The sequence below is a fragment of the Sorex fumeus genome, unplaced genomic scaffold (genome assembly GCF_029834395.1).
Source record: "Sorex fumeus unplaced genomic scaffold, SorFum_2.1 ptg000178l, whole genome shotgun sequence".
Classification (NCBI taxonomy): Eukaryota; Metazoa; Chordata; class Mammalia; order Eulipotyphla; family Soricidae; genus Sorex; species Sorex fumeus.
This window is the reverse complement of record NW_026606235.1, coordinates 263,770-287,404: the sequence shown is the minus strand read 5'-3', so window position 1 is coordinate 287,404 and position 23,635 is coordinate 263,770. Positions and strand designations below refer to the sequence as shown.

The 23,635-nt window shown below is 53.9% G+C and overlaps 1 protein-coding gene across 1 annotated transcript; it reads right to left on the bottom strand.

The window, feature by feature from the left end:
• Positions 1-11,128: 11,128 nt before the first annotated feature.
• On the bottom strand, positions 11,129-23,599 carry LOC130017158 (zinc finger protein PLAGL2). Its single transcript, XM_056107869.1, has 3 exons — positions 23,455-23,599; positions 17,370-17,743; positions 11,129-12,483 (listed from the first exon to the last, which is right to left on the bottom strand). The coding sequence occupies exons 2-3, from the start codon at positions 17,627-17,629 to the stop codon at positions 11,250-11,252; spliced, it is 1,494 nt and encodes a 497-aa protein (XP_055963844.1). The 5' UTR covers positions 17,630-17,743; positions 23,455-23,599; the 3' UTR covers positions 11,129-11,249.
• Positions 23,600-23,635: the final 36 nt, after the last annotated feature.

Below are 23,635 nucleotides of genomic sequence, written 5' to 3'. Positions count from 1 at the left end.
CTCGGGTTGGCCATGATGGCTGCATGCAAGGCAAATGCCCTACCGCTGTGCTATCACTCTATCCCACCCAAAAAGGGGGGAAAAAAAGAAGCATTTGCCCCTGGGACCCCAAAGTAGGAAACAGCTGGCAAGTGTAGATTTTGTTAGCAGTGAAACCTAGGATCTTATTTTCTCAGCTCCAGTACATCACTGTCAACTCATTTTCCCTCTCTGTCCTCACTCCTACAATACCTAGAAATAGGACAGAATACCTAGAAATAGGACCAGAGAGCTAGTACAGTGGGTAGGGCACTTGCCTTGCATGCAGTCAACCCAGGTTCAATCCCCAGCACCCCATATTGTCCTCTGAGCCCAGCAGGAGTGATGTCTGAGCACAGCACCAGAAGTAAGCACCATTGGTGTGGCCCCAAAATATAAAACCCCCAAAAGGAAAAGGACAGGCGAGAATTCACGGGCTTAAACGTCATCAAGGAAAGGAGCAGTTAGATCTCGAGTCTGGGTGTGTCCAGGGGCTCTGGCTGAGCTGCTCCTGTCCCTGTTAACTGTCAGTGGTCTTCGCTGTGCGGGAAAGGACACATAGTCACAGCAGTTTGGAAAACCCTGAGGGGAGGGGGGGAGCTTGGGTTCCTGTACTGCCACATACTCAAGGGGCATTAGAGATAGTTTCAGCACCCGCAGCATCGCTGGGAATGAGAATGAGGCGGGAACAGTGGGGAGTGGGAGGGGCGCAGAGGAAACAAGTGCTGCTCATGGAAGGGACTGTTCAAGCACTTTCCCGTGTTAGCCCACCGCATCGGGGCTCTGAGACCCTGGGCAGCCTCTGGAATCCATCCCCTTTTACAGACGAGGTAGCTGGAGTGGCCTGCTGTCACATGGAAGAGCTCAACACCACTGCCTCTCAGACCTGTACCTGATGCTCTCTCTCCCTACTCCTCCCTCCCTCTTTCCCTCCCTCCCTCCCTCCCTCCCTCCTTCCCTCCCTCCCTCCCTCCCTTCCTTCCTTCCTTCCTTCCTTTCTTCCTTGCCACACTCAGCAGTTCTGCAGGCTTATTCCTGGTTCTGCCCTTAGGGATCACTCTTGGCAATGTTCAGTGGACTAATGGGGTTCTGGAGATCGAACCCAGGTCAGGTCCATGCGAGACAAGCACCTTATGTGCTGCACTATCACTCCGACGCCTAAACTTGATATTTTTCTTTCTTTTTTTTTTTTTGTTTGTTTTTGGGCCACGCCTGGCGCGATGCTCAGGGTTTATTCCTGGCTCTGTACCCAGGAATTACTCCTGGTGGTGCTCAGGGGACCATATGGGATGCTGGGGGTTGAACCTGGGTCAGCCCTATAAATCTGATTTTCTAGTCACTGCTGCTTTGTTTTCATTCTGCACGGAAAGCCATCCCTCTTTTCTGTGTCAGTACTCCATTCCTTTCCTCTCTAAGCAGTATTCCAGTGACTAGCCAGACCATCATTTGTCTATCTGCAGCTAGTCCCTAAGGCAAGGGTACAAGTCCCAGGCTCTGCCTAAGTGAGCAGTGGTTGCCTCATACAGGAGTGGTTGCCTCCACTCTCAGGCTCGAGACCAAAGGGTTTGAATCATCTCTTATTTCCAGTACCAATTTGAGAGTTCCTGTTCACTTCATGACGATCAGTGTGCCTCACAGGTGCGTAACAATATTGCATAATGATTTTAGTATATATTTCCCTGGGGGCTGGAGGGAGGACCGGCAATAAGGTGCTTGCCTTGCATGCAGCCCACCCCTCTTCCATCCCCGGCACCAGATATGGCCCCCCACCAGGTGTCACTCCTGAGCTCTCAGAGCCAGGAGTCACCACTGAGCATTATTGTCTAAGAGCCCATATATATATATATATATATATATATATATATATATATATATACACACACACACACACACACATATTTTTTTTCCCTAGAGACACATGTTAGACATCCACGCGCTATTTGTCATCTATCTATGGCAAATCATCTGCCCCAATATTTTGCCTTTTTGGGTTGGGGCAGAGGAGCGGAGGTATTTGGCTGCACCTGGACATCTGCAGGGTATCCCTGGCGCTGTGCTCAGGAGTGACCCCTGGCAATACTTGGAGGACCATATGCAGTGTGGGAGATGGAATCGGATACCACCGCGTGAAAGGGAAGCGCCTGAACCCCCTCTGCTGTCCCTTCTACCCCATCTTTTGCCCCATTTTGAGTGCTAGGGTTTCTGGGCTTTGAATTTGTTGTGGTGCTCCCCAGTGGTGCTTGGGTGCTCAAGGATGTGAGCAGTGATGGACGTTAAACCCAGGACTCCCAAATGCAAGAGCTGAACCCTTCCTGGCCTGCTTTGTTGGCTAAAATCGCAATTTTCAGAGTGCTTCATATAGTCTGCTATTCAAGTCTTCTATTCTGTTTTCATTCTCTACGGTGTCTTTTGAATGAATTTTTTTTTAATTTTGAAAAAGTTCCACGTATCTGATTCTTTTATGGATTTTGTTTTTGGTATCCTACCTGCAACATCATTACCTAACTTAAGATCTCAGTTATTTGTGATAGTTTCATGATCAATGTTTAAATCTTACAAGTTTTCATTCCTGGTCTTGTTTTGGGGCCACCCCTGGTGGTGCTCATGGCATAACTCCTGGCCCTCCTGGTGGACTCAGGGGATCATCTGCTCTGCCGCTATACTTAGCTCTCTAGCCCCTAGATTTTATGGCTTTTCTTCTGATTTTTAAAATTATTTTTCTGTCGTTTTGGGAGTGCAGATGTTGGGGAAAGTGTGTGTGTGTGTGTGTGTGTGTGTGTGTGTGTGTGTGGCGGGGGGGGGGGGGGCGGGTCGCAGTTGTCCATAGCAACTGGATTATTTAGTTTGTCTTGGGGCTACGTCCGGCAGTGCTCAGGGTTGGCAGGTGCCCTCCCCCACTGTATTATCTCTCTGTCCCTCATGTAGTGCGGATTTGTTTCTGGCAGCTTCTTTCTGTTTTAGCAGACCTTTGATTTCTCTGAGTGTACATCTTACTAGGTTCTACCAAGACACCTGTGGAATTACAGTTGGCTTTATGTTAAATCTACAGATTGGTTTGGAAACAGTTGACATCTTTGCAATAGAGCCCTCAACAACACTGAAAATATGAGATCCAAACCGCAACCACCAGGCTTTAAAATGTGCCTGTTCATAATGGAATGGAAGCCAGAGGAATGCCTGAGGGTGATCTTTTCCGGACCATTCCAGTTGCTTCTGTGGGTATTGCTTTGCAGAAGCCCATGCCAAGATCGAGGGACTCAGAGGCTATTGCACCAGCTCCCACTTCTGTTATGGTTGTTCATACATTAACAACTGCTCTACTTGGTTCCTCGTGTTTGCAATACTGAGTTCTATCTTCAAGTCTGATGTATAGTAGGATGAAATATGTCACAGAGTGCTGAGAGTATGAAGATTTCCCGTAGTGTCATCCAGGTCACTGTTTCTCCTGTCTGTGAATTTTGTATCTTTGTATTTTTGCTCGTGGTATTGTAGTCATCTGCTGCTGTCTGGCTCTGCACTCAGACCTGGCTCTGCACTCAGGAGTCACTCCTGGCAGGGCACCTGTGACCGTATTGGATGCCAGGGATCAAACCCAGGTCGACCATGTGTAAGGCAAACGCCCTACCTGCTGTACTATTGCTCCAGCCCCAGTGATGCAATATCTTACAATTTCTAGTATTTAGGACTTCTTGCCTTTGGTCAGATTTCTTTTCCTTCAGCCCTTTCCCCCTTCAGCCCTTCCTCCCGTCGCCCTTTTACCTTCCCTTTCCCTTTCTTCCTTTCCTTTCCATTTACTTTTTTTGTTGTGTTCTGTTTGGGGGATTTTTTCGCAGTGCCCAGGACTGAACCGGGTTCTCTACCTCTCACGTGCAAGGCGAGTGCTCTGTTGCTGAGCCACATCCCAGCCCTGACAGTTCATGCCTTTGCTGCCATGTTAAATGATCCGTTTCTGTTTCTTATTTTTGACTCAATGTAGAATTACAATTTGTATTGATTCATCTTATTTCTGTAAAGCTTGCTAAATCCACTTTCATAGTGTTTTAGTTTACAGCAGATTTCTACATAGATGCTCATGTTGCCTGTGCATAGAGTTACACTTCTTTCCAATATGGGCACCTTCTGTTTTCCTTTATTGTACAGGTCATACCTTCCAATAAAGGGCTGAACAGGGACAGTTCTGCCTCTAAGGTGCTCCATTCTGTGTCATTTTTGAGCCCTGCCCAGCAGTTCTCAGGTCTGTTCCTAGTCAGTGCTTTAGAATATCTTGCTTTAAAAAAAAAATCCAATCTTACAATCTGCATTTTAATTGGAATACTTAAGGCCATTCAGGGGTGGCAGTGGGGACCCAGTGGCGCTCAGGGTCACTCCTGGCTGTGCTCAGGTACAGAATAGACTAACTCTTCAGGTGACCAGAAGTATCTCAGCCATCATTTGTTGGAGTGACTGACCCCAAATGGGTCAGAGTATTTGTTCTGGACTCAGATATAACAAAGGGCAGGTTGGAGTGCCTGTGCCTTCAGTGGGGCAGAGAAGGGAGTGGGCAAGGAAGGGTGACCAGCCCATCTCTCACCCAGCTGGAGTATCTCTGGGGGAGAAGGGCGCTGCTAATTACACCAGGACAGGAAGCACAACCTGGGGCCAGAGGTTCAGTGGGTTGGACACTCGCTGTGCACGTGGCTGTCCAGGCTGGATAGCACAAACTATGCATGCCCTTAGGGACCAGCGCTGTCACTGTGTTGAAGATCCTGAGCCGTGACAAAGGGGGTGGGGCGGGGGACCAGAGGGGACTGAGAGTGTCTCTCAGCTCGGCACCAACCCCCTCTCCTTGGGTGCACCAAGCCCATCTCCTCAGCTGCTTGGCCTCTTCAATTTATTTTCTGTTTCTGAGCAACCACTTTAGAGAAGAGAGAAAGGAAAGGGAAAGATCTGGCAGATATGCCCAGAACAAGCTCCAGAACCCCTCCCCGCCAAAAAAAAAAAAAAACCACCAAAGGGAGAGTGAGGGCACTGGATTGTGAGAGTGTGACAGGCTCAGGGAGGGAAGCTTCTGGAAGGGCCGGATCCACAGCAGGATGTGCAGAGTCCCTGGGGGACCGCAGACTCCTGCGCACAGACAGCTCTGAAGAGTCTTGTAGGTGTGGGGCAGGCAACAGGACTTGGAGCAGAAGTCAAGGTGGCGACAAGCAGGATGTGTAGCAGGCGGTCGCCTGAGCTAGGGCGGATGGCATGGTGGCGCTTCACACCCAACCTTGGGGACTCAAAACATTCCTGCTGCTTCGCCTCACCTCTGCCCGGCAGTCATGTGCTGTCCATGTGCCGTTCTGTCAGGGGTAAGGGGTTCCCAGCACTGCGGGGGGCAGCCTGGCTGTGGTCCAGGAGCACTGGAATGCCCCCGACTGGCTGACCACCTCCGAGGAATGCGAAGCCTGAGCTTCTGCCCTGTCTCCAGACGGAGGGGCAACGCTGCAGCGAGAACTGGACCTTGTGTCCATCCCTGCCAAGACTGGGAACCCTCACCTCCAGACCTATCAGGTGGCTCCCCACGGGGGCTGGCCGTGGGTGACAGATGTGGGCTGTGACCCACAAAACAGGAAGACAGAGGGTGAAGTTGGCGCTGGGTGCCCATGTGCCCATCTGGGGTCTAGGCCTCAGAGCCCACAGGATGGTTCCCGGGCTGTGCCCCTCCCTCCACCTTCTCCCTTGGCTCCACGTCCCCCTGGAAGGCCATTTTCCCGGCTTTGGTCGGTGGACTCCAGAGGCCGCTTCCCAACACCCTGAGCAGGCGAGCCGGTCCCAGGGTCAGCGCCTGCCCCCTTGCATGGGCGCTCAAAATATCTGAGATAATACAGTTGAAGGGGCTTGGCACGTGGCCCACCCAGGTCCAACTCCTGGCACCGAGTGTGGGTCCGCTGAGCCCCACTGGGAATGACCCCATACTCCATTCTTCCTGCCTCCCATATATGGAAGATAAGTAAGGTTGGAGTAGACAAATCTGGGGACAGTATTAAACTGAGCCAGGACAAACAGACACGTACCCTCCCAGCCCCCCCCCCCAAAGGTGCTGAATGTCCCTGAGCTACTGCAGCTACCCTGTCTAGGACCTCAGGGTAACATCTCGCTCTGTAGGACTTCGAGGGACCAGTGATAGTTCAGCAGGGAAGGCATTTGCCTTGCATGCAGCCGACCTGGGTTCGATCCTCAGCATCCCACATGGTCCCCCAAACACCGCCAGGAGTAATTCCTGAGTGCAGAGCCAGGAGTAACCCTGAGCATCGTCAGGAGTGACCCAAAAAACCAAACCAAACCCAAATGGGACCCCAAGTCTCAAGTGGGGGTCTGACCAGCCCCTGAAACCCCTCCCCCACCCTGCACCCACACACATGGGGTCTCCCTCCCAAACTCCTGGGGGCATCAATGCCCCCTCCCCCTCCACGTAGTGCCACCCCACCCTGAGCATCAGAACCAGTCACGAGGCCCCCTAGAGGGCAGAGTGGAGCCCCTTGGGGCCAGTGCTAGAGAGCTGACCCACTGGGGAACATTTTTCAAGCAAATGGAAGAGATGAAGGCCGAGCCTTTCTTTGTATACATATTAACACTTGTTAGTTCCCCCCAGTTCGTGGGCCAGACCAGCGACTGGCTTTGCTGGCTGCAGATCAGAGAAAGGCCAGGTGGATCTGAGGCCTGGATGGGAGGGTCTCGGGACCACAGCCTCGGCTAAGGCTGGCGGGCCAGGGCCACCCTGAGAGCGGCCTGGCAGCAGACCTCGCAACAGTCTGTTGGAGCCTTAGCAGCAGCACAGTGTGGGCACGGCCAGAGCCTCACTCTTACCAACTATGGCTCTGGGACGAGCTTCCCTTTCTCGTCCTAAGTTAGCCCGGATTTCCTTTGCGACACCCTGCCCCCTGCCTTGTCATCACTGGCTTATCGTGATCAGCCGTGGGGTAGCACAGACGCCCATGGAGGCCGCGAAGTGCCGCTGGGGCTTCTGTGGAGAGCTGGGCAGGGGTCCCCTTCCCCGGGACAGCTGTGTGCGGACAGGCCCCCAGTGGGGGCGGTTCCTTCCCATATTGGGGTCCAGCCACTTTTGTAGAGCCTGAGGGCATCACAAGCAGCCAAAGCAGGCAGAGGAGGAGGAGGAGGAGGAGGAGGCGGAGGAGGGATGCTAACCCAACTGTGCTTGAGACACTGCATTCACCCCAGATTGCTCCTACTTCCGGCATCTTCTGAGGTGAAATTTCACTGAGTCCATCTGCGTTTTCTGACCTTTGTAATCAAGATGACCAGTGAGAGAATGCCACTTACCTCCAACGCATTCAAGTCTTTCATCTCGAAGCAGGGAGCGAATCTTCGCGAGGCTGTGCCCTGCCCACCCCCGTGGAGACGAGAGATTCCTAGAGGTCCCAATTCCTCCCTCGGGCCCTGCCCCAGACAGGCGCACGGCTTCCACACACATCATTCAGAAGTTTTTAATAAACAACTTCATTATAAAAACTTTTGAAAATGTAATTCTGTAAAACATTGAAAAATCTACTTTAACAAAGATATGCCCTGTGCATTTTCTAATGGCACTTATACTTTACAATTAAAAACCTTGTTTTATATAAAGCCAAAAAATACTCCAAGAGGTTATTCACTGTGTTTACAAAGTGCTAGAAGGTTTTGTCTTGTATTTTTTTTTCTCTTTAAATAATCTGGCGTTACGAAAGAATGGCTCCAAAGCCGCAACCACTGTGGGGTCGGAGTGGGGCGGGAGAGGCGGCGCTTCGGGGGGGCCTAGTGCACTGGACAGTCGCCTGGACAGGTGGGGGCGCTCTTGCGGGAGGGCAGCGCTGCACTGCAGGGAAGGACCCCTGAGCTGCTCCCCCGCCCCCCGCGGAGGCACTGGATTATTGGGGGGCTCCTCCTGCCAGAGCCCTACACACTCTTTCCCTCGCCACACCCCCACTCTCCAGCGGGGCCGGCCACGGCCAACTTCTTCCACAGCAGGTTCAGAGTTCCAGGAGAGGCCAGGCTGGGGACCCCGAGACCGGGGCTGTTCTGGCCAACACCCGCCTAAGGCAAATTTTCTTATTACATAAATATCCTTGTTAAAAAGCAAAATATTGATCCTGTACAATATAAACTGTTAAAAAAAATCGTGCTTAAAAACAGCTCCTAGATAAGAGGGGAAGGTGGAGGGGGGCAGGGGTGGAGAAACACTACCTACCAAAAGGGAGGGGCCAGGCTTCAGGGGCAGTGGGGGGATTTCGGCTTAGGGTAATATCTACGAGCGAAAGAGTAATCACACCTGCGTCCCGGAATTTCCTAACAAAATGCCGTTTGTCAAAGGGGGGGAAGTCACAGGGGCGCCCTTCCCGCCCTCCCGGCCTTGGAGAGGAGTGCGGCTGAGGCGCTGTGCAGGGTGGAGGGCCAGCCCTGGGCAGGGCAGCTCACTGCCCACAGGGACTGCAGGGGTGCGAGGGAAGAGACCACACCCCTTCCTCCTGGTTCCCGTCTGGTCTCTGCCGAAGTGTCTTGGCTCCTGTGGTGGGTGGAAGCCCCTTTAGGTCTGTAGCCTTCCTAAGGGGCAGCAAGTGGATTTGGTACTGCATGGAGGACAAAGCTATTCTTCTCCTTTGAAAACTCAGGCCAATAAGCCTTTTTTTTTCCTTTTTTCTTAAATTTTGGGAAGGGAAGTTTAAGAAAGATCTGGGTAGCTATGGTCCCCAAAAATAAAAAAAGAAGAAGAAGAAGAAGAAGAAGACAGATGTTCTTCTGTATCAGCAAGGTTCACAGTGATAGGGAAATTCCTTGTGGGTGGTGAGGGCCTTGAAAGAGGAGGAAGAGGCAAAGAGGGCGAGGCGAGGAGGAACGAGCGGTATAGGCGCCTGGCTGGAAGGTCTTACATAGCTGCTTTGTCTGTCCTATGTATGAGCCTCCCAGCACCACTCACGGGGGAAAGACCTCAAGAACAGGAAGGAGCGGGCAGGGAGGGGGACTCCTCGTAAGTCCTTAGAGTCTGTGGCCAGAGCCCCCGTGCCTCTGTACCGGGTGGAGGCAGGGAGGGGCCGGGGAGGGGGCGGGGCTGCCGGGGGCAAGCAGAGAGAAACGGCCAGGAGGACGGCGGCAGCGAGCTCTGCGCAGCCCGGCATGCGCCATCCCCCACATACGAGTCCCAGTCACATGCACAGCATGTAGGAGGCGGCCGCGTACCGAGGTGGACGCTTCTAAAAACAAACCTTAATTAGTCCCTGGGACTCACTGAAACCAATTTTTAGAAGTAAATCACCTAGTCTGATCATAACCTTTCCAGACATCTTTATATCTGATTTCTTGTTTCAAAGGGAGCCCGCGCTACCCTGCCTAAGTCAAAACGTGCCGATTCGATCCACGAGGCTTCCAGTCAAGGACAGGGAGCTGTGTTTTAAGGCTTTCACCTCAAAGAGTGCTGGCCTCGGCGGGAACCGAAGCCCGGGTCTCAGACCTGATTAGTTCCTGATGATACACCAAAGTGATTCCTAGTCGAAAGAGGGGAAGGAGGACGGTAGGAGATTGAGGCAGTTCCTTGGTAGTTTGTCCTGAAACCCTAGTGGAGAAGCCAGCAGGAGGCTGAGAGAAGGGCCTGGAGTTGCTGGCTACATCTATAGGCGTTAACAGTAAAGAGGTAGAAGTGTGTTTCTGAATCAGAGTGGAGGTGTCTCAAGAGGGTCCCATCGTGGTGGTCCCTGAGCTGCCTCCTTTCCATGAATGGGAAGAGTGAAGCCCATGCAGAACTGAGATGAAGCAGGAATGGGTGTTCAGCTGGGCAAGGACCGTGCTGTCATGTGGCAGGAAGCCCCACAAGTCAGAAGAGAAGAACAAATCATTGGAGGAAATCTTGCTGGGTACTGACAATAAAACTGAAGGGGAGGAGGGGTTCTGCACAACAAGAGGAAGGTGTCATTTCTTCAGTGGGAACAGAGAAGCACAATGGCCCTGCGTCTACAGGGAGACCAGCACGTGTGCAGGGGTGAGGAGGAACGGTATAGGTAAGAAACAAAGGTGGGAGGGAGGTGATGATGTACCCATACGTTAGGCCCAGTCCTAACTTTCAGAAATATCCTTCTTCCAACAATTCCACGACTTCCTGGAAAAGGAACAGTTGAGAGAGAGACAAGTGAGGTGTTCACACCCTCCCCTGTGCTCTCCACACCATCCCAGAACCCGAGTTCCTCCTTCCAGGATGAATGACACAGGCTCATGATGTTTGGGGCAGGGGCCGGGGAGCAGGGAGGTGATGGAGTGGGGGTGTCTTGTATTTCTTCCCCTCTCTGGTTCGAAGGGAGGAGGGGGTCATGATGGACTTGGAGAGCAACAGAACTGCAGACCTGTGAGAAGACCGCTCCGACGTTCTCGCCAGGCTCCTGCCATCGCTGCGGGGGAGGCCAGCACACAGAGTCATGGAAGATGGCAGAGAGTGAAGCAGTCCAAAGTCAGTTTATTTCCCCACAGGGGAAAAATGTGACCTCAAATGAAGAGAAGTCAGCGAGACCCGACTCCGCCTTGTAAACAGGGCTCCAGTTGACACCAGGTACCAAGTGGTTCTGGCTGGTGCCAACTGGAATGGACTGGTGGGAATGGATTCACAGTGTTTGAACAATGTTCACTGCAATCACTCTAAGGCTAACAGCTCGGCAAGGGAGGTGAAATGGTGTGTCTGAGGCGACTGTGTAAACGGTACCGTTGCTGGACAACACTGACTGAAATTGGAGGTGTTGACAGAGAGGGCGGGGTGCGGGGGAAGGACAGAGACCCTCTCTCCGGTCCATTGACTGGGAACAGGCAATGGAGCAGTGGCCCGCTGCAGCATGAGGCGTCTGCAGTTGGGGACCAGAAGGCAGGCTTCTCGGGCTAGTTCTCGCGAGGTCATCCAACGTGAATCCCTCTATGTCTCCAAGAGGCCTCTCCCTCCTCCGGAGAGAAGGGGGTTCTGACGCTTTAGAGAGGGAGGGGGTCAGGTGCGACTCCCATTTCAGACAAGACAAAAAGGAAAGTAAAAATACCTGAAGTCCTATGGTACGAGATCTTTTCATGGGGCCGGGGCTCAGAGCTCCTCCTGAAATTGATCTGAGAGCCTGAACCGCAAACCAAGTGCTCCGAACAGATACTGGAATCTTTCTCTTGGAACCCAGCTCTGAATGCTCAGCTGCCTTCGTGGGAGATGCAGATGGGGTGGGTGCCGAAGCTCCCTGACAAGAGAGCCTCCGGGGGCGCTACTGGAATGCCTGGTGGAAACGAGGCAGCGTGGTGGTGCTCAGGCCAGACGTGAAGACAGGCGGCAGGGAGTGCAGAGGCCCGAAGCTCAGCGGGGCTCCGGCTCCCGGGGGATCCTGAGGCTGGCCTTGCAGAGTGGTGAGCAGGGGCTGCGCCTCTGCCTGGGAATAGCCCATCACCAGGCCTCCGGTGGCCCCGGGGGGGTTGCACGGGGGCAGGTTGAGGGGGAGAAAGCCCAGCAGGTGGGAGAAGTCCACGTTAGCAGCGCAGAGGGCCTCAGGCAGGTTGGCGGGGCTCTTGGCGAGCAGTGCTTCATCGAGGAGGGCTGCCGCTGCCGCCGCCGGCTGAGGGGAGGCGGGCTGGGGCTCGGCGGACGGGAGAGACAGGCTTCCGGGAAGCTCCGCCAGGAAACTATCCACCTCCACTTTGGGCAATTTGTCGGGCAAGTATGAGGTAGATCCGAGCTGGTATTTTGGAGGAAGCTGAGCGGGGGAAGAGATGGGCGAGGATTCCAGCGGGTAGCTCATGCCCATGGGCAGCGTGTTGTGCACCAGGGAGTGTGGCACGCCCGCACTGGGCATGGGAGGGATGTGGGCGCCGTACATGCCCATGGGCAGCATGCCGGGGAAGGCCTTGGCGCCCATCACGTCCCGCGAGGCCATGCACAGCACGGGGCTCAGCTCTTCCTTCACGCTGACGGCAGAGCCGCAGCTGAGGAGGCCAAGCATGTCCACGGGTTCCGTCTTGATCTTGAGCAGCTCCTGCGAGTGGCTCTTCTTCACGTGGCGGGTCAGGTGGTCCTTGCGGCCGAACCGCTGGGCACAGTACTGGCACAGGAAGTCCTTCCGGCCCGTGTGCACCACCAGGTGCCGCCGCACATCCTTCCGTGTGTAGAAGCGCCGGTCACAGTGGTCACAGGGGTGCTTCTTCTCCTTCACCCCGCCCGCGACCCGGCGCGAGTGGGCCTTCAGGTGCTCGAGCAGGGCCTGGGTGCTCTCAAAGGCCTGCAGGCACACCTTGCAGCTGAGGTCGCCGCTGCTGGCCGCGTGCATGGCCAGGTGGCGCCGGTAGCCGAGCTTCGTGTTGTAATTCTTCCCACACTCGGAGCAGTGCAGGGCCTCTTTGTTGGGGTCGTGGGTCTGCAAATGGTTCCGCAGATGGTCCTTGCGGTGGAACATTTTATCACAGTACATGCACTGGTGGGGTTTCTGAGCTGAGTGGGTGGCCATGTGCCTGCAGCGGGGGGAGAAAGAGAAAAGGGTCAGGCCTGTCTATTAGGCACAAAAATGACAGCAGAGCCACAGAGTCAAATGGAATGGGACGCCAACGGATTTCTACAGATGACCTTCACCACGTGAAATCATCTGGTTTAGGGTGTGGGGGAAAAGGTTTTAGGACCAGACCCAGCAGTGCTGGGAGTTATTCCCAACTCTGTGCTTTGTGGGGAGGGAGGGTCTCCTCTAGCAGTACTTGGTGGACCAAGCGGCGCGAGAACCAGGATCAGCTTCAATCAAGGAAAAGGCCTCAATCCCCCTGTACTATCTCTCTGGTCTCTCTGCTACGCTATGCTCTATAGTAGTTGTAATAGCAAAAAAACAAACAGACAAAAACAATCTAAATGTCCATCAATAGCATCGACAGAGAAATAGATATATGCTAAGTCCACAGTATAACTCAAATTTAAAAAAAAACAAACAAGCTTTTAAGATATAACAGAGAAAAGGCAATAAAATAGAATGCTGCTAAGTATAACAAAGGAAAACCATGTATGTTTGCTCTTCCTAAATATTTCTGGAAAGGCTATACAAAAAAGCAACAGTTTTGGGGGCAGGAGAGATGGTACAGTGGGCAGGGTGCTTGCTTTGCATGCGAATAACCCAGATTTGATCCCTGTCATCCCCATATGGTCCCAGAGCCCCACCAGGAGTGATCCCTGAATACAGAGCCAGGAGTAAGCTATGAGCACCGCCACCGCCAGGTGTGGCCCCCCCAAAAAAATATTCTACTTACGGTAAAAAGAAATGGCCAGTTTATAGGTGATATAATGAAGAACTGTTGTATATCTCTTGGCACCATTAAAATTTTGAATGTATACGTACTTCCTTTGCTTCTTTTGTTTTTGGGTCATACTTGGCAGTGCTCTAGGGCAACTCCTGGCACTCCAGTGCTCAGAGGTCACTCCTGGCAGTGACCAGGGGAATGTGACAGACAGCAAGGCCCCCGGATCCCAAGCATGTGTTCCAGTTCTTTGTGCTCTCTCCCCAATCCTGTGTTTTCTTTTCTTTCTGGTGGGATGAGAAGGACATTGGAGCTAAACCTGAGGAGCTCTGGGACTACTCCTGGCAATGCTCAGGGGACCATGTCGTGCTGGGGGCTGAGCTAGGCCTCCCACATGCCAAGCAAGCACTCAGCCCTTTGGAGCGCGCTCTGATTCACCTTCGCAAATGTTATGTGAAAAATTTTAATGACACAATAAAGGGAAAGTAAAATATATCTAAACTTCCTGAGCTGGAACAATTTCCCAGGATACAAGGAATTAACTCAAAAGAGGAGATCCAGGAGAGTCAGGCTGGCCGCTCAACGAGCTGGAGTGCCCATGCTGCACGCCGGAGGCCAAGTCTGATTCCCATCACAAAGGGCCCTTCAGCACAGCCCGGTGTCCCACGAGTGGCTCCAGGCACAGCTGGGCCTGAGCACTGGCAGAGAAGGTCAGTTTCACTCAGTGGCTCCTGGGACTCCTGAGAACTACTTTGGGGGAAATAGGAAAGGCAGAAAAACTTTTTTTGTTGTTGTTTTTTGATGATTAGCCTAGCATGTGTGAAGGTCAGAGTGCAATCTCTGGCACAGGTGCACTCTCCCGCACCCTACACCCTGGCTCTGCTGGGTGTGGTCCTAAGTGGCCTCACCAGGCCTGAGCACTAAACTGTTCCTATACCATCTAACCAAACATCTCTAGGAGCACCTCTGCGATCGGGAAGCACCACAGGGGGTGTACCAGTGGTCTTATAAAAAAAATTTTAAAAGGAAGCTTAATATAGCACTATCCTATAATACCTTTTGGAAATAAAAAGGGACGGGAATATACAGAGCCAGAAAGACGGTACAGCGAGTTGGGGGCTTGCTTTGCAGGCAGTCAACTCGGGTTCGATCCCGAGTACCCTACATGGTCCCCCAAGCCCTCCCTGGAGTGCTCTCTAAGCACAGAACCAGGAATAAGCCCTGAGCACAACCAGTGTTTCTTCCCCCTGCCCCCCACCCCCCCAAAAAAGGGAATGGGAATACGTATTTGAATGTTTCAGCAAGGGAGTCCAGAATGAGACTCAGTGGTAGAAAGAAGGCCTTGCATACGAAGGACTGGATTTGATCCTTGACTGCACATGGGCAAACATGAGCAAGCACGCGCGCATATGCATACACAGACACACACACACACACACACACACACACACACACACACACACACACAGAGGCTGAGGTATGCAGAAGGCCTGGGTTCTATTACTGGCAGAGTCTGCTGAGCACCACCAAGAGTGGCCCCAAGCACCGTCAGGAAGCGTGAGGGAGAATAGGGGAGGGGAGGAGTTGGGGGAGAGGGGAGGAGAGGGGAGGAAGGGAAGGAAAAGAAAAGAAAAAGGATCCACCGAAAAATGACCCTCCCTTCTGAGGAGGAGAATGGCTTCAATATGAGGACAATTCATCCGGCCTATTTGTACTGTATAACCAGAAACATTTAAACATTTAAAATTGTTTCTACATTCCTTGGTCCCCCCTCCTCTCAGTTGGTTGGACAGCAGCTTGGAGTCCGGGAATTGCAGTCCAGAGCTCATTAGTACTTTCACTGTCAACTCAGCCAGGCTGCAAGGGCGGCCCCTTTAACAGGCCCTGCGCGAGCTGTCATTAAGTGCTCAGCAGTAAAAGGTGCAGTGCAGGCTGAATGCCCACAGCGGTTAGGCAGGGCAGAGGCTGAATTTAAACACAGCCCTTCTGGAGACCCGGATTCACCTAGGAGTGCCAAGCTCTTCTCGAGGGCACTTAGTCGCCTCTCCACGAGGAGAGTAGCCATTCCCACTGGCTCCGGGACCTGCTGGGACAGATCTGACACGGGAATGTCAGACAAGGCTGTGCTGAGTGGTTCATTTCTCTTATTTTGGAGGTAAGAAAACTGAGGACCAAAGGGGCTTTAGTAATCTGCCGAAGATCAAACTGACGCAAGGGAGTCAGAAATCCTACCTCATGGAACAGACCCTTTCCTGCAGCAACATTCACATGGTCACTCATAAAGTCAAAAGGGACAGCAAACTGGGGTCCAGCGAAGCACAAAAGCACAAGAACAGGGCCAGAGCCAGCCCAGCAGGTACCACGATCTTTCCCTTCAAGTACTCGATCACACACAACCCTGAGACTGTGACTGACAACGGGTACCCGAAACGGCAGAAAGCCAAAGAGACAATGGGGGGCTATCACTTGTTTGCTACTTAGGAAGCCAGTAGACGACAATGGCCAGCACCCCCACCTCTTCTGGGTCCCTACTCCATCACTAGCTTAGCATCTATGGCAGGTATGTACAGGGGCTCAATCGATTCTGGATGGAGAGAGGCGGATAAATGCCTGTGCATCAGCAGTCTAGCTCATTCACAGAGAGCAAGCTCATGGTTTTCTATCGGAAAGGTAAGGACGAAACAAAATTGGCTTCTAACCCCCTGCGCTTATTTATTTTGGTTTTGGGGCCACACCCCAAAACCGGCTGTGCACAGGGGTTATTCCCGGTCACTCTTGGCTCCGCACGCAGGGATCACTCCTGGCAGGCTCAGGGGACGGTATGGGATGCCCAGGGATCTAACCGGGTTGGCCGCATGCAGGGCAAGTACCTACCCACTGTACTATATCGCTCCAGCCCCAGGCCTCCTCCTCCTCAAGTTGCTCTACTCTACACCTCGTTTCACTAGGACTTTCGGAGTCCATTTTACTTTAAGTAGGGATTCATGGGCTTAAGAGACTCAGGAAAGCGCCAGCAGGGGTGGGAAGCATCTGGCTACGGCAAAGGCCCACAAGGTTCTGCAGTCTGGCCCTGCTACAGGACAGGGACAGACAGACGTGCTTCGTGCACTTCCCGAGGACTGCCGGCACACCAGACGGGCAGACCGGTGTCATGTTCTAAACAGCTGCTTCCCCAGCTGTGCTCTACCAACACAGGACCAACCACCTGAACAGGCTGGCTCAGAAGAGGCACTGCAGGACCCAAGAGGCTGGGTGACCGGGAGGAAATTACTTCCCTGCCTGAGCCTCTACTCTGAATTTACAGGCTGGACCACACGGATTCCTTTCCTTTCCTTTTTTTTTTTTTTTGGTATTGGGGCTACACCAGGCAGTCTTCAGGGGCTACTCGTGGCTCCGTGTTCAGGGGACCATGGGATGAGGCTGGGGTGTGCCCTCCACATGCAAAGCACGCACGTTAAGCCTGTTGCTCTCTCTCTTTCCCTCCTCTGCCTGCTAATGTCCAAAGACTAATTGCTAACTTCTGACCGAGTCTCACTATTACCTGAGTCTCACTATTACCTCACTACTGCTCCCACCACTTACGGGGTGGGGCAAGTAATACTGAAAAAATGTATTCAGTCTAGTTTGCTCATTGCTGTGTAACACACACCCAGGTTCTAGTTTCTGAATACAAAATAGCTCAGGGGCTGAGGAAACAGTACAGCGGTTACTTGCATGCAGCCACCCCGTACTTGATCCCCAGCACCACATGGCCTCCAAGTGTCACCAGGTATAGCCCTGGAGCCCTGAGGGGATTCTGGTGCCTGAGGAGCACTGCATCCTTGGGCCCAAAAACTGAACCACTGAGCAGCTTGGAGGAGCATCTCCAGAAGTGACCCCTGGAGTTTGGGAATCTGCTCTCTCCTCTCCACGCACGCGCGCGCACACACACACACACACACACACACACACACACACACACACTTCTTTTAGTGAATAAAAAATACTAAGTAATCTCCCAAGGCTGGTGTTCAGGGTCCATTTACGGGACAAATTCACCTGCTTTTTATGCCACTGGTAATGTCCCGCATTCAGTGGGGTCTTGGGAACCTTGGGCAGGAAGAGGGACAATTCTCACCTACCTATACAGCTTGTACTTGGAGGCAAAAGCCTTGCCACAGTGCAGCTGGGGGCAGCTATATGGTCTCTGCTCTGGGTGGGGGAGGCTGTGAGGTCTCAGCTTCTCCCCGTTCGAAAAAGATGTCCCCGAGATTTCACATTGGCACTTCACTTGACTCTCCACCTCCCGGCCCCGCGGCCTGGGAACTAATTTCCAGCCCACTTCTTCCTCCTGCTTTGCATCTTGAATCCAGGGGGGGACGCTGGTGAAAAATGTGGTCATGGCAAGGCTAACGGCGCAGGGCCATGTCACTCAGGAAGCCTCCCCGTCAGCTCCACATGGGTTCTCTGCTCTGTCACGGCCTCCAACGCAGCCTTCAGAAAACAATCTCTTCACCTGAAACAGCAGAATGCCTGGGGTTAGGGCCCGATACCACTGAGACAGGAGCGCCGGAGGCGGTTCGAGCCCCATGGAATCCCAGACCTTCCACGCAGAAGCCATGCAACACTCAGCCAACTGGTTACTCTCTGAGCAGCTCGTTTATGAAAGTGGCCCCAGAAACTATCTCCTAAGTGTATTTGAGGATCAAATTGTGATAATCATATAAGAATTCTGCCGCTAGTAAGTGCTTAGTGGTAGCTAATATTACCAGTATCACTCAGTCTAACAAGAAACAAGCTCATCTGAGGAAGTTCAACCCCCCAATCCCAAACTTTCTCTTCTGATTCACTTCTGCATCCTGTCTTTTGGGGTGGAGGGGAGGGCATACCCGGCGATGCTCGGGGGACCATCTGGGATGCTGGGGAATCAAATCCGGGTCGGTTGCGTGCAAGGCAAACGCCCTCCCAGCTGTACTCTCTCAGGCCCCCACTCCATCCTTTCTACTAAGCCTAAAGCCAGTAGCTCCTCCTTGACCCTTCCTCTCCCTCACCCACAACTTTCCAACTTTCCACAATTCTCCTCCTCATAGAGGTGCTAAAGTGCAATAAAATGCCCAAAAGGCAACAGATGAGAGGAAAAGGCTTTTTTTTTTTTTTTTTTTTTAGGCCACACAGGGCGGTGCTGCTCAGGCTTACTCCTGGCTCTGCACACAGGGATCACTCCTGACAGGGCTCAGGGGCCCATATGGGCGGGATATCGAAACTGGGTCGTATGTCAGGCAAGCACCTTACCACCTACTCACCCACTCTCTCCTGCCCCCCCCAAAAAAAGACTTTTAAGGAAATGGACGCCCTGCAGAGTCACCCTTGGATCACCTGTTTCTCAGCAACAGCACCAACAGCAAGGGGTTCTGTCCCGAGGAGGAAAGGACACGGTTTCCCCTGCAGCCTATCTGGAGGCATCCCAACCTCCACTACTTCTTTTGGTCCAGGGGCCCAAAACCTCCAACACCACAAACTGCTGCATGCCCTGCTAGAGACCTTCCTAGTATATACGCAGTTCCCGATTCGGAGCAGGTGACAGGCTTGACTTTAGAACTGAGTCTCCTTCAGACTCACAACGCCCTGAGAGCTCGGATTATTTCTCTTTCATCCCCACACACCTTGCATATAGAAAATGAATCTGGACTTTCTTTTAGATGAGCAAACTAATCACTGAATAATAAGTTGATCCTCAGAGTCTTAACTCAGAGTCTGGAAATTCTGGTTCAAACGGGGCTTATAGCCCTTCTAAAATGAAGAGCCAAAATCTTGATTCCCGAACCTTTCCCTTGTGGGGAGCAGAGGGATGGACATGAGCAAAGTGAGACACAATTTCTTTTCCTGTATGAATTCAGAGCAAGAGCATTTGGGAATCACCATCCTCAATCTCAAAAGGGGAGATTATCCTCAGTTCCAAGCTCATCGGAAGCTGCCAGCCACAAGGCAACTTGCTACAACAGAAGGTGACCCCTTGAAGAGGTCATGCCCAAATCCGGTCATCCTCATGGCCAGATTGTCCACGTAAAGGGAACAAAAGTGGTGCCTGGGGATTGGCCATGTGGATCTGGGGAAGGCGCCAACCGTGCATACTGTGGGCCACGGAACGCTGGCTCAGCTCATCAGCACCCACTGCTTCCAGTGACTATTCACCCAACAGACTGCCCGGAACAAGAGGATGGGATCAGCGGGTTCATGCCCCAGAGAGCCCTGCTCATCCCTCCCATGAGCTCTGTCCTGGTCAGGAACCGGTCCGCGTGCTGAAGAAACAGTGCCATGTAATATGATCAGCATTTCCCCATCACGAGTGGAGATTTGCCTAGAAAGTGCTGCACAAAGGTAGCTGCACTGTGCATGAGTCACACGCGAGGGAGGGGTAGGCGGCACACAAACTAGTCCCACTTGAGCCTTCAAATCATCGTGGCCTATTTGCCTGCTGCACTACAGACCTCAAAGGCTTCTGCTGGCTGCCTTTCATTGTTTGAGTCCCCTCCTTCTTCAGGAGGGTGGAATTACCTGTTTATAATACCAGTGATTACAATATACTCTTGGAACTGGGCAGAGAACGAGCATGGAGTTTGAAGAGGCAAACTAGACGGTTTGGAGGGAATTTCCTCTCCCCGGCAGCCTCTGGCAAGTTGGAAGTGACAGCCAGAGGGAAGCAAGATGCATCAGTCTGGCTGATGGGGGGGGGGGGGGGGGGGGGGGGGGGGCGGGGAGCTGAGCCCTGGAAATTCCGCACAAACTCAGAAAGAGAACAGTACATCCCCCACCTCCCACACGTCCACCTCATCTACTCTCCCCAACAAGCACAAACAAGAAACGGCAGCGTAGAGTGCTGCTACTGAAAGGGTGAGTAATGGGCTTCTAGGAAAGAGGGGCTCATAGGCCGACACTGACAGAACCAAGGAGGAAGGCTACCGCCACGTGCTTGCCTTGATCTGCGTTTAATGGGGCTACGGCCTTAAAATGAAAACCACCAACACCCCGATCCTACTCCCAGCCCCCCCCCCCCAAACCGCCCCCTCCCTCAGCTATTAAAAAGCCCCAGTGGACGTCCTTACCCAGTCACCAGACAGGTCTGCCGCATAGCCCAAACTGTCAGGGTTTCCTTAAGAGCCTCTTTTTGGAAACCTAGTTTGCCTCCCTCCGGTCTCTGCAAAGTCCTCTGACGCGGGGAGACCCCAAGGCTCGCCCCCTCAGAGGGCCTATTCCTTCAGACTTCTTCCTGAGCCAAACTGTGAGCTTCTCTTTCAAAGCTGTTCTTCTGGTCTCTTGCTCTCCCCTTAACTATAGGGAAGCTGACAGAACCTGTTCCCATAAAACAAACACAATCAATCCCTCCCAGTTACTGATATAGCTAAGTTTTCAGCCTGCGATTCCGTCTGGGGCCTGGTCTGAAGAGGTAGCATGGAAAGAACCTTGGACCTGCTATCAGAAGAGCTGCCTCTCACTGGCCCTGAAACCATGGGCAGGTTCCTTTGCTCCACCTCAGTTTCCTCAATTTCCAAAGCAGGAATTTATTATCCGTACCGAGGTAAGGTTCGCGTGGAGGACAGGTGAAACAATGCCCTTGAAAAATCAGACACAGGTGCGATAGTACAGCAGGTAGGGCGTTTACCTTGCACACGGCCGACCTGGGTTCGATCCCTGGCATCCCATATGGTCCCTTGAGCTCTATCAGGAGTACTTCCTGAGTGCAGAGCCAGGAGTAACTCCCAAGCATTGCTGGGTGTGACCCAAAAAGCAAAAACACTAACAACTAAATAAACTTGAGGAATATTACCATTAAAAAAAAATCAGACACAGACACGTGCTGAGAACAGGCGGGGCCACTGTGGAGGCCTGGGCTGGTCTGCCTCTTGCGCTCAGGGCGGGAGGAGTCCTTCTTCCCCCGTTCTTGAATGTTTCTTCTCAGACCTCAGAGCTTCCTTCCCTTCCCAGAGTCTCCCCCCCAAATACGGTCTTCCCCTTTTCCCTCGCAGCTCTCCTCGGAGCAGGCGCCCCTTTCTCTACCTCCCGTCGTCCCTAAGAACTGCTAGGGCAGGGTTCTTTCTTGCCCAGATGTCCACACTAGAAACCCCTTCTACGGAGGCTCCACGCACCAGATACCAACACCTCTGGGAACTCTGGCCAGCCCTCCGGGGAAGCTGAATCAGAGACAAACTGCTCCCCGTCGGCCGGTCCTTTGTTGTATGTCATGATGCCTGCTGCCCTCTGATGAAACTATAGTTTTTATGGTGTTACATCATCTCTATAGAAACTTCGTTCTTTCTCCATTATTAGCCTGTTTCCTCATCGCTAAAGCTAAAAATACTTACCTCACAGACTTGTTGTAAGGATTATTTTAGTCAGGTATGCAAAGGGCTCAACATAGGGCTTGGCGAGCTGTAAGTCCTCAACAAAAGGCAGCTATTATCTTTGCCTTTGTATCGAGTTGCACGTTCCCACCTTCAGCCGCCACACTTGAATTCTCCCAATCCCACCGCCCCCCCCCCACCAAAACGGCCGAGAGAGATCAAGCCCCCTGCAGCACAGAAAGGGTTAATCCTAGAGTTCTTTAACTAAAGAGACCCACAGAGGATTAACAGCTCCACTCCGTGACTACCCTAAAATAGCTTTTATCCCTCCTGCCCAAGAGCTACTTGGGGATCTGAAGAACTCAATTCAACACCTGCCGAGGAGGAGGAAACACACCCAGGAAAGTTCCTTGGGGTGGACAGACTCTTCCCTTAAGCGGAACCCAAAATAGCAACTGGGAAATTATAAATAGACTTGGAGGAGAAAGAAACCAGGTCCTGACCTGGGCACCAGCAACAAATCGGAAAGACACTGCGTGGCCAGCCAAAGGAGAGATGGGGAGTGGGAGAGCTGACCCCCAACTCTCTCCCTCCCTCTCTCTCTCTCTCTCTCTCTCTCTCTCTCTCTCTCTCTCTCTCTCACACACACACACACACACACACACACACACACACACACACACCCCAGAGTGGTGGGAGAATTAAATTACAGGGAGGCTGGAGAGTCTCAATGACTTGCATCATTCCAGGAGACATCAAACAGGATTAGCAGGGGCCGGGCTGACTGCTGGCTGCGGCGCCTCTGTCAGTGGCGATGGGCCCGCGCGCTGCGTCCCTTTGATTCCCGCCTGCCTCGGGTGCCCCTGCCTCCCACTCCCAGGGCTGCCCCGAGCAAATGGCCGCGGTTCACACTGCAGCCCCATTCCCACCGAGTGGAAACCCGAGGAGACCCGATACCTGGTCCCCCACCCCCACCCCCCCTACTGCGGGGTGGGGGGGGCGCTCTCACCTGGGGGGGGGGGGGGGAGAGGGGTGGCCTGGGGAAAGGTTAGGAAACCAAGGCTAGGCTCCACCAGGTCCTGGCTGACAGGTGGAACAACACACGGCCAAGAGCCAGGCCCGGCCAGCAGGTGAAAGCACCCGCTCCCAGCACCACTTGTGCGCCCCAAAACCATCCCGGAGGCGCGCTGGGGGCCCTTTCCCGACCCATCCGCTGGCGGCCGAGGGGGGGAGATGGAAGTGGGCCACGGTGGGGGGTAAGATCCAGGAATTCAGGATCAAGTGGTGCGGAGGGGGGAGCTCCAGGCTGCGAAGGGAGCGAACGATCTGGGTCTCTAGGGGACCCCCCAAATAAATGGGGTGGGGGGCAGCTACGATGGGGCTGGAGAGTCCCACGGGGGGCTGCCTGGAGGTGCCCGCGATCGCCAAGTTTTATTGGGGGGGGGGGAGAGTAACTAGAGATCGGGCTGACTCGGGCGCCCCGGAGCCGGGCACTCGAGAGAAGTCTCCGAAGCGGGGGCCACGGCCCCGGGAGGCGCGGGCGGGGGTCCGAGGGCCGCGGAGGGGGCTGAGTGGACGCGGGTAGGCGTGTCTCCGCGCGGGGAGCAGGTGCAGCTTATCGGAGTCCCCCGGCCCCGGGTCCCGGGGCCGGCCGCCACGCGTTGCGGGGGTCTCCGGGGCGCCCGGGGCCGGGGCCGGGGGTCCCGGGAGCGCGGCCCCCCGGATCCGGGCGCGGGGTCGGCCCCGGGCCTAGCCGGGCCTGGGCGGACGCCGTGGGAGCCCCGGGTGGGGGTGTGGGCGGCCGCGCCGAGGGGCCCGCGCCGAGGGGCCCGCGAGACGGCCTCCCGCCCCGCTCCCCGCCGCCCCCGGCGCCCAGGCCGGCACTCACCGCGCTCGGGGCCCCGCGCTGCGGGCCGGGCCGCGCTCGGGCTCCGCCAGGCCCGCTCAGGCCCCGGTAGTGGCGGCGGTCGGGCCATTGTGCGGTGCATTGTGGGAGTCGCGCGAGCGGGCGCTCGGGCAGGGAGGGGGCGGTGCCGCGGGCTCTCGATGGTCCCGCCCGCCCGCCGGCT

Bases quoted from the DNA above. Each gene is read 5' to 3' on its own strand.
- LOC130017158 (XM_056107869.1), bottom strand. From the start codon at position 17,629: ATGACCACATTTTTCACCAGCGTCCCCCCCTGGATTCAAGATGCAAAG. The intron at 12,484-17,369 runs GTAGGTGAGAAT...CCCCCGCTGCAG, and splicing joins TCCAAGTACAAGCTGTATAG to GCACATGGCCACCCACTCAG.